The sequence below is a fragment of the Mirounga angustirostris genome, unplaced genomic scaffold (assembly GCF_029215605.1).
Source record: "Mirounga angustirostris isolate CCGP_5_RB_7025 unplaced genomic scaffold, mMirAng1.0.hap1 SCAF_4, whole genome shotgun sequence".
NCBI classification, from domain to species: domain Eukaryota; kingdom Metazoa; phylum Chordata; class Mammalia; order Carnivora; family Phocidae; genus Mirounga; species Mirounga angustirostris.
In genome coordinates, this window is record NW_026991712.1 from 184,708,919 (window position 1) to 184,719,577 (window position 10,659).

The window sequence follows — 10,659 nt, forward strand, 5'->3', positions numbered from 1 at the left end:
TGGGCCCACGGCCCGCCCCACACTGACCCCGCTGCTTCCTTCTCACAGCTGGGCGTCCTGCAGGGCGTGTCTTCCACCGCAGCATCTCAGTGAGGCCAGGGGAACAGGTATTAAAGGGAGTTCGTGTCCTGGTGCCCCTCAACTGGTGTTGCTTTGTAAGTCCCACGCTAGCATGTGAACAGGAATTTTGGAATCCTCCAGTAACCATGGGCCAGAGTAGTAATACCCCTGCATTTGTCCCTCAGCGCCTCCTTGCCTGTTTGCATGCCTACCTGAATTCCCATCCTTAAGCCACCCGCCCTGATGATGCACATCTCACATACACAGTAAGTCTCTCAGATGACAAAGCTATTTCCAGAGCAGCATCTTGTGCAATCTATGACGCTGAAGAAAGAAAGGGTCTCTGGTTAGCTATCCTCCAAGAAGAGTCATCCACCCCTGCCCAATGCCCAATTGAAAGCATAATTTAGAAGACAGATTTAGGAAGTGGAATATGAATAAAAATAGGAAACAAACTCCCAAAGACTATCGTCTATGGGGATTGGGCCAGTTAAGGACCAGTTCACAGATGGTCTCACTCGAAGGCTGCAGAATGGTTGCTCACATAATTATTAGGGACCTACTGGAGTCCACAGCTGACATTCTGTGAAGTGCCGGGTAGAACTCAGTCTCCAGGGATGAGATGGTCAGAGTCTAGCTTAAACCTTCCCTCAGCCCTGGGAGCAATGCTGAATCAGAGGGGGAGCTGCGCTGACCACAGCACTCCAAAGGCAAGAAAGGCCTGTTAGGATGTAGAGGGTTCACAGACAAGATTGTAATTCTAATTCTGAAGGGCACCTTAAGTTCCATTTGTCACTTTTTTGAATTTATCTGTCAGGAACAGACTTAAGGACTCTGTACTGGGCATTCAACTTTTTGGCAAAATAGAAACTTTGGTCATAGCCCTAGTTCTATAAAAATGTTTTAAAGAGGCTATTATGTCTGATTAAAATAATATTTTTTAGCAAGTGATACAAAAACAGTAACAAGAAAGTAAACATCTTCATATCTAATGTAAGAGCCAAAACTCTATCCACATCTTATTTTAAATACAGCGCAAGAGTCAGTAGTGCTTATGAACAGTAGAGACTTCTCTTCTAGGGAACCAGAAAAATAGCAAAATAAGGCACAACCTGTTATGGTTACAGATCTGCGTTAGGCAGTAGTGTTCTTTCTGGAAGGCACAAACTGGAAATCTGATTACCTAAAGGTTTAGAATGTGGTTCTGAAGATGTCAGACGGCAAGGATAGCTAACTTGGAACAAATTCCCTTAACTGGAATGAACACCAATGCATCAGACAACATGACTTCGAGGAGATGACACTCGGGAAGTGAAGAGATCCTCTCCGTCAGCCGCGTGCAATCTGTGAAGGCACCGGGCCAGGTGTGGGCCGGGCGGCTGCACTTTCAAGTTTGGAGTGCTTATGACATTACAAAGGCACGTTGCCTAGAAATTAAACTTTACGGTAACAAACAGAAAATAATCAGTTTAGACAGAACAGTAGGCGAGCTCGAGAATATAGCAGGTTCTAAGTCAAATGTCTTGAAGAGCTTTCTTGAACGGCAGGCTGGGGCTGCACTGGTTCTTCACGGGGAAACATTCCACACTAACACGCAGGGGAGACACAAAGAAGCAGAGGAAACAACAGTTCAGTCTCCCACTGCACACCCAGAGTTAACAGTGAACATCACAGTCTAAATATGCAATTCAATTTGGCCAACTTCTTACTAGTGGCTTCTCTACACTTTGTCGAGGGCTTGAGGACATTGTCGAGAAGGGATGGGAAGAACTGCTTTTGCAAATGGTTCCCAGGTCCTGGGCTACAAACGTCAACGGCCTGTTCCAGTATCATATACGGTAGCGGCAGTAATAACGTCAGTAATCATACTTCGTGCACGCATGCCTGTCTGTGTGGATTTACTTACTTACGCAGCTATCATTACTCCTATGCGCCGGGTACCATCGCATGCACTTTTTCTATGTTGAGCAGTGGTGTCCTCACAGCAAACATTAAGGGGCAGGTAAGGTACTTTATCATCCACACTTTACAAGTGAAGAAACTGAGGATCAGGGACGTTAAACTGCTTGCCCAAGGCCACGCAGCTGGATGGGAATGGAGCCATGGTGGAGAACAGGTAGTCATGCTTTTAATCAATAGACGATACTTTCTTATAAAAGGAAATAGCAGATGAAGATGTACTCAGACTGAAAACAGATGGGTCAGTGGAAATGAATACATTTCCTCTAACTTCAAAGGGCCAACGTTTATATTTAAAAAAACCCTTGGATTTTGATGAAGTAACACTCAAGTATTTAAAACATTTACTGAAGAAAATGAAAATCTTTGGAGTCAACTAACAGTTCTGAGGGAACTTTTATTCTGACTTCTTGTATGTGAAATCAGCTGTGACCGTACCGAGAAGATTTGAATAATGAATTTAGGGCAGGAGAACTCACCAATGATGATGATGATGATGATGACCACAACGACAATCCCTATCGCCCACATCTATGACAAAACATAGACCATTTCACATTTCCAAACATAGACATAAGGGTGCTCACTGCAGAGTATGATATTCTAGTCACGGACCAAGAAGTTAAGGTGCACTATAATCTGAAATAATTCATAGTCTTTAAGGCCTAAATTTACTGTTCTCAATTACGGCATGAAGTTATTTATCTGCTTTTTAGAAAATGGTCAAATGACTTGTGGTCCCTGGAAAGGCATTTGCTTGTGTATACAAGTTCTTCACACAAGGCAGGGCTACTACGCTTGTCCTGTGTATCAGAAAGTGTCACTTGTATACCAGTAAGGGGGCCGTGAGATGTATAAGGTCTGCTTTGGGGTACGCTGCTTGTGGGCTGCTTTCTGCACCCCCCCATCCTGTGACCCCGGAGCCACTCGCTGAACCACAGGCCAGCGGACCACCAACCCCAGCCTTCTCCTGCCAGTATGTGTTCAGGGCTTTGCAGGGTAGGGGTGGAGGGTTGGAAGGGGCTTAGGTTGGTGACTGACTCTGGACATTCCTGTTCTATATGCTTCTTAAGGTCAGCCACGGGTCATGGAGCATTCCTAGCTGAGGGGATAGGAAAGAGCATGCAGTCAGTGCTTCAGACTCAGAGTCATCCAGTCTTCCACGTATGGGCCGTCAAACTCATCTCCAATACCCATAGCCTTAGTTGACCCTCCGAGAATACAGAGGGTGACTTAACGTAAAAACCAGTTAAAAAGAAAATTACCTTGCAATTCTTCCACCAATATTTTCTCTTCAACTTGGCAGCACTTGTTTCAAACTGGGACGCTCCAGCCTGCAGCGCGTCTGCACGATCATCTAACTCTGAGAGCTTCTGATCTCTTTCCAACACCTTGTCCACATTGACTCTCATGATGTCAACTACCTGAATGAACGCGATCACACCAAGTTACACATAAAGGAAGGGAAGAACAAGCAAAACTCTCAGTGAGGTAAATGGGCTCATTTTCTTTCAGGTCAGCACTTTATGACTTTGAGCCACAACTTTCTTTTAAAAAGGAGGGAGCAGGGAGTGGCTCACTCTTTCATGATGAAAATACTCAGCAAATTAGAAATAGAAGGGCACTTCTCTAACATGATAAAGGGCATTTATGGAAAAACCCGTAACTAACATCCATGCTCGATGTGGAGAGTTTCTCCCTAAGATCAAGAACAAGTAAAGATGACCACTTTCACTAATGCTGTTCAACACTGTACTGGAAGTTCTGGCCAGAGCAATTAGGCAAGGAAAAGAATAAAAGACATTCAAATTGGAAAGAAAGAAGTAAAATGATCTCTATTTGCAGATGATTCCGTATATGGAAAATCCTAAAGAATCCACACACTACTAGAGTCAATAAACACATTCAGTAAAGGTTCAGGGTACAAGACCAACACCCAGAAATCAGAATGTTTCCATACAAGAGAAATGAAAAGGAAATTAAAAAAATAATTTCATATACAGTAGCATCCAAAAGAATAAAATACCTAGGGGATAAATTGAATCAAGGAGGCGAAAGATTTGTGCACTGAAAACTACAAGACATTGCTGAAAGAAACTAAAGACCTAATTAAGTAGGAAGACATTCCATGTTCATAGATGGGAACACCTACTGTTATTAAGATGGCAAGATGTCTCAAAGCACTGTACAGATATACAGATTCAACACAATCTCTACTAAAATTCCACTGGCCTTCTCCCCCTACCATCCCCTCCCAGAAACAGAAAAGCCAATCCTTAAATTTTTATGAAATTGCAAGGGGCCTGAAGAGCCAAAACAATACTGAAAAAGGAAATGTTGGAGGACTCAGACTTTCCAATTTCAAAACCTTACAACAAAGCTACAGTAACCAAAGCAGTGCGATTCTAGCGTAAGGACAGACATACAGACTGAGGATCCAGAAATCAACTCCAACATCTATGGCCAACTGATTTTTGGACAAAGCTGTCAAGATCATTCAGTGAGGAGGAGGATGGTCTCTTCAGCAAATGGTGCTAGGACAACGGGACAGCCATATGCAAAAGAATGAAACTGGACCCTTACACCTAACCCTATATATAAAAATTAACTCAAAATGGATCAATGACCTAAGAATAAGAGTTAAAAACTATAAAACTCTTAGAAGAAAACATAAGAGCAAATCTTCCAAACTTCAGATTTGGCCATGGATTTGACACCAAATCAAGAACGACAAAAGAAAAAATAAATTTAACTTTTTAAAAATTAAAACCTTTTGTGTATCAAAAGACATTATCAAGGATGTGAAAAGACAATCTATAGAACAGAAGAAACTATTTGCAAATCATTTATCTAATAAGAGTTTAATATCCAGAATACATATATATAAGGAACTCTTACTCCCCAACAACAAGGACAGAAACTACCCAATTAAAAGCCAGGCAACAGACTTGAATAGACACTTCTACAAAGAATGTTTACAAATGATCAACGAGCACATGAAAAGATATTCGACACTACTGGCCATTAAGGAAATGCAAACCAAAACCATGATGAAATACTTCATATTCACGAAGGAGGGCAGCTACACGCAGAGAAAGCAGAAACTAACAAGTGTTAGTGAGGATGTGGAAAAGCAGGAGCCCCCGGACACTGCGGGAGGGAATGAAGGCTGGCCCGGCCACTGTGGACCCATTTGGCAGGTCCTCAAAAAGTGAAACACAGAATTACCACGTAATCCAGCACTCCTGCTTCTAGATACATATCCAAGAGAAATAAAAACATACGTCCACACAGAAATTCGTCCATGAATGTCTGCAGCAGCATTATTCATGACAGTCAAAAGGTGGAAACTCAAAAACCCCTCCACAGATGAAAAGAAAAATGAATTATGTACACAAACACACCATGGACCACCACTCAGCCATAAAAAGGAAGGAGGTACTGACATGCTACAAACAACATGAACAGTGAAAACATTATGCTGAGTGAAAGAAGCCAAACACAAAAGGCCACACGGTGCATGATCCCCTTTATAGGATGCAGCCAGAACAGGCAAATCTATAGAAACAGAAAGCCGATTACAGGTTACCAGGAATGGGAGAAAAGGGGAACGGGGAGTGATGATTACACATGTCCAGGGTGTTCTTCGGGGGAGTGCTAAAGTAGTGAAATTAGACAGAGGTAATGGCTGCACAACATTGTAAATACACTGAAAACCACTGGTTAATGGCTAATTGTATGTTACGTAAATTTCACCTCAATTAAAACAAAACAAAACAAAACACCTCTCCTTAAAATTCCTTTGGTTAAGAAAAAGGACCCAGTTTGATTTTGTAAGTAAACAAAAGTTTCATCCAGGATGGAATTAGAATGGGTTTCTTACCATGGAAATGTAAAATTTTCAGAATTCAGTTCATAAACAAAACCATTAGACCAAAATATTACCAAATGACTTAATAATGCAATCTAACCTAAGTTTAACTGCTTTTTAAAGCAGCTAAGTGCAGAAAGACCAAGATGTCTTTGTTGGACACTGACAGCTCTTTGGGCTATAGAATACTAGTCTGAATTTCTCACTGTCTTCCACTGTGGGTCTGCATATACAGAGCAGAACAAAAGATGCTGTGAGGGTCCTCTGACTCAAGAATTCCACAAATTTCGATTTGTTGGGCTAGAGCAGTTTGCCAGCATCTGCCTTTGGTACGTGAATGGGCAACAATTGGAACGGAGTTCTAGAGGCTTCCTCAAGCCTGGTAACCAGTACGTCAGGCTACTGTAGGAAGCATTTTGATGAAAAATCTGGTCAGAGCGACTGGTCTTGGCTTGAACAATCTATCGACCTAATCCTTAAAACTCTATTACCCTATTTAGTAAAGTGGTTCTTTTTTTTTTCTTTTCCATTTTTTTTTTTTTTTTAATTGTGGCAAACTGTATCTTATAAAGTGGTTCTTGGAGAGATGTTCTCAGGAGGAGTGTCTGTGGTTAAGACACAAGATTTGGTCACAGGAAAACAAGCATGACACCTGGAGACTGAGTTCTCAGAGTTTAGCTCATTTGTTATTATGAAACAGTCAAAATTTCCTTTATACTCATGCTTTTATGATACTTTTTCTAAATAGAATTCTTTCCAGAGTGTTCCCATGTTGGTTTAAAATTCCCTGTTTTCAATACTTGAGAGCAGTACCTCATCTACTTGATTTTGTGTCTGCTGAAGTCTTCGGTTGCTGCCAGAGGCAGCACTTGAACCTGCAGGTGCACTTGTAGACCTGAAACATGGAAAGGCACAAGCATGAGTAAATTCTGATTCCAAATACGTTTCTGTAAGTATGAAGACGTTATTCCAAGACCTCGCTGTGAGAAGTTTCAGAACTAAAGCAGAAAAAGAAATCCTTCCTACAGTAATGAACAAAGGTTCTAATGACGTTTCTTCCAATTCCTCTATAATTTCCAAGATTCATCCATATGTGAAAAGTGACCAGAGTCTAAAGTGAAGGTTTAGTAAGCTCTACTTTGCATCGCTGAAGCACCTGATCTTCAGATCAGGGATCCTAAGAGAGAGAAACTCTACCTCCCAATTTTTTATTGGTTAAAGGCACACATCTACTTAAATGCACTCAGTACTCTTCTGATCTCTCATTGTGGCAAGAACTGTTTTCATAGTTACGAGTAATTACAGAATGCCACTTTTCCAGTAAGGAGAAATATATTCATTCACAGAAACAGGGTCAGGAACATCAAGATGCAGGGAGGAGGGGTGGTATGAGTGGGAAAGGTGAGATGAAGCAGTGCTTCCTCTCTTAAAAGGTACTCCTCTTCAAATCCTCACTGAATGCCTATTTCCCCACAGGCAGATCCTCCTTGACCACTGTGGCTCTGAAGTCCTTATTGCTTCCATTACTTGGTTGGCCACGCTTTGATTTTTCACACACACATTTGGCCCTTGAACAAGGTGGGGTTTGGGGGTGCTAACCCCTTTCCCTTCCCCCCAACTGAAAATCTGCATATAACTTTTGAGTCCTCCAAAAATGTAACTACTAATAGCCTACTGTTGACCAGAGGCCTTATCAATAACATACACAGTTTACACATATTTGTATGTTATATGTATTACACACCATGTTATTACAATGAAGTAAGCTAGAGAAAAAACGTTAAGAAAATCACAAGACAGAGAAAATACATTTACAGTCCTGTATTTATCAGAAAAAACCCACGTGTAAGTGGACCTGCACAGTTCAAACCCATGTTGTTCAAGGGTCATCTGTAATGTCTTGCCTTACAGACTCCTGTGTCTAAGAGGTTTCTTCCCTGTATCCAAGACAGCACCTAGTATGTGTCTTGTACACAAGCTACGGATGCATCCATTGATTCAAGGTCTTTCATACCTACCATGTGTCAAAGACCAGGGATGTAGCAGGTCCCATGCCTGCCCTTAACACTTTATTTTTATTCTCTGATAGTAGTGAAGGACCATGTACTGGTATGTTTTCTCATTTAATCCTTATAACTCTCTGAAGGGGGTACTACTATTAACCTCATTTTACAGAAGTGTAAAGTGGGGTTTAGAAAGGCAACACGGCTGGTTGCAGTGGAGCCTGTCTTTAGACCACGTCCCATACGGTGCCACGGATCTAGACCTTAACCACTGATTTCCTGGCACAGCAGCCTCAGCAGGCACACTCCAGAGTGGTGACCCTAGCTCCTCGAAGGAAACGGGGGGAAGCACCCATTCCTTCCTCCTCTGTAGGTGAGCGATGGACAGGCTGGAGGGGCCAGAGGGTCCTTGTGACTCTTGACAGTTTCCTCTGAATGTCACCATGGAAAACTCCATGTTTTTAAGGGCCGCTGCAAGACGGCTTCTGCTTAAAGAGGGAAGGTCCACAGCTCTGCTCCTGAGTCCGCTCTACACAGGGCCGAGGTCCTTTCCCTTGCAACTTCCGGAGCCCAGGCCAGCCCAGCCCCAGGCGGCGAACGGGCGCTCCAGGTCTAGGGCAGTGGCCACCGCTCCTCTCGGGAGCCTCGGGCTGAGGTTAAGGGAAGCGGAGAAGGGGGTGGGGTCCAGGTAGGGCCAGGGGAAAGAGGGGGCGTTTCCTAGCTCCGGGAAGCCCCCGGCCGCCCCGCCCCCGCCTCTTCCGCGATCGCCCGACAGCCGCGGGGCTGCGAGCTGCGCCGCGGCGCTGGCTCGGCCCGCCTGCAGCCCGCACCCGCGGGGCCACCGCCCACCCCGGCCCTCGGGAGCCACCGCGCAGGCCCGCGTCCGAGCGGCTGCCGGGGTGGGGGTGGGGGGGAACCGAGCCGGGGGAGGGTCCCAGCCGCGGGCCACCGCCCCCAGAAGTCCGAGGCCGCCCCGCGTCTCGCCGCGTCACTCACATTTTCGCGACGGCGGGCGACGGTCAGCACAGCGGCGCAGCGGGACCGAAGGCCAGGAGCTGGGCGGGGCGGCGGCGCGGGGCAGATGACGTCGCCGGGCGCGGCCGCGGAGGGGCGCGCCGGAAGGGGGCGGGGCCACCCGAGAGCGCGGGGCGGGGCCACCCGAGAGCGCGGGGCGGGGCCACCCGAGAGCGCGGGGCGGGGCCACCCGAGAGCGCGGGGCGGGGCCACCCGAGAGCGCGGGGCGGGGCCACCCGAGAGCGCGGGGCGGGGCCACCCGAGAGCGCGGGGCGGGGCCACCCGAGAGCGCGGGGCGGGGCCACCCGAGAGCGCGGGGCGGTCCCGCGCGAGCTGAGTGCGCGGGGCGCGCTCTGCCCGCCGCCGCCCGTGCGATGCTGGGGCATGTGGCGCATTAGGCGCTGTAAGGGGACTGTGTAGGTAAATTGGGTCGGGGGCGTGGTGCATTATTCTGGGCCCGGGAGCCATTTCCTTGGCCGTGACAGTACTGGAGCCTGACGGTGTGCTTCTGCTTGAAGTCCCGCGTTAACCCAGTGGTCCTGGGGACCCCACGCTTCCCAGGGAAACTTGTTAAAATGAGATCGGAAGTCCCTTTGGGGTATTTATCACAGGCGCTGATAGGGTTCGACTCCCTCTCTTCGTGTGCTCGTTTGTGACTCAAGTATTTGTCACTGCACAGGCCGTACGACAATCTGTTTTCGGGAGCCTGGCCATGAGGAGCTGTGTCAGTTTCTGTGTTTCTAAATTCCCGGGCCCCGGCACACAGTAGGTCCGCAACTTCTGGTCGGCTGTAGGCGGAGGCACAAATCCAATGCAGTGAGTTACTCTGCAATGTATTTAAAGTTGTTACTGGAAGTATCCTACCAACGTAGACAACGCCTACCTTAAAAAAACAAAACAAAAAAGCAACACTGCAGAAACACTGCCAGGTCAACCGGCGGGTGAGATGAGAAATGGAAACTAAAATACTTAAATACCGAACTGTCTTTTCCGACTGTCAATGTAATAATTTGAAAAGGGAAAGGTCAGTGTGCATTGGAATGAACAAGAGTGTCACAGAGGAGGTGGGATTTGAGTTGGGTAAGTAGATAAGAAGAGAACTCTCCAGGCAAGGGATGAACAAACATGACCACAGACAGCAGTGGAAATGGACATGGTTTGCACCGCCCAACCGGAAGGGGCAGGTTGGGGTACAGGTGAAAGTAAGACAGAACAAAGAGTGAGGCTAAACAAGCAAGGAGAATGTCATTTAAATGCAGTGGGCTCTAGAAATCACTGGGGCCTGGTGGAGTTGGGAGATACCTTGCGGACTTGGTCTGGCAGGAGCATCCACACGGGACTCCGTGGAAGATGGACTACCAGGGAGACAAGATGACACTGCAGCGAAAGGAAAGGAGATGATGACAGAATTCTCAGAAAAGAAGATGGATATTAGTAGTCAGTTGGAAAATGCCTTTTCAAAAACAGCAGATTTTAGCGGCAGTGGTGAATTTAGATCGGTGTCTTTATGTTTCAAGTAACTGGTATGTTGAGAGGTGCCTGAGAAGACCATTGAGAAGCAAGGGTTCTAGGGGCAGTGGCTTATGAAGACATTTTTCTTTTATGGGCATGTCTGAAGGTCTGTGACAGTCGATGCCAAAACACGGTCTCTAGATCTAAGGAGATACATGAGATGATCTCATCTGGCTTTGAAACAGGCCGGTCACCCTGGATTTCAGTATCAGGTAAAGTTAAAGCAAAGCACACACATAG

At 46.0% G+C, this 10,659-nt stretch overlaps 1 protein-coding gene and 1 pseudogene across 1 annotated transcript; one reads left to right on the forward strand and one right to left on the reverse strand.

The window, feature by feature from the left end:
- Positions 1-1,096: 1,096 nt before the first annotated feature.
- On the reverse strand, positions 1,097-9,015 carry VAMP3 (vesicle associated membrane protein 3). Its single transcript, XM_045898795.3, has 5 exons — positions 8,890-9,015; positions 6,704-6,785; positions 3,285-3,443; positions 2,499-2,550; positions 1,097-1,647 (listed from the first exon to the last, which is right to left on the reverse strand). Coding segments are annotated over exons 1-5 (315 nt in total). The 5' UTR covers positions 8,892-9,015; the 3' UTR covers positions 1,097-1,627.
- Positions 6,982-7,488, forward strand: LOC135363951 (putative protein SCAMPER; annotated as a pseudogene).
- Positions 9,016-10,659: the final 1,644 nt, after the last annotated feature.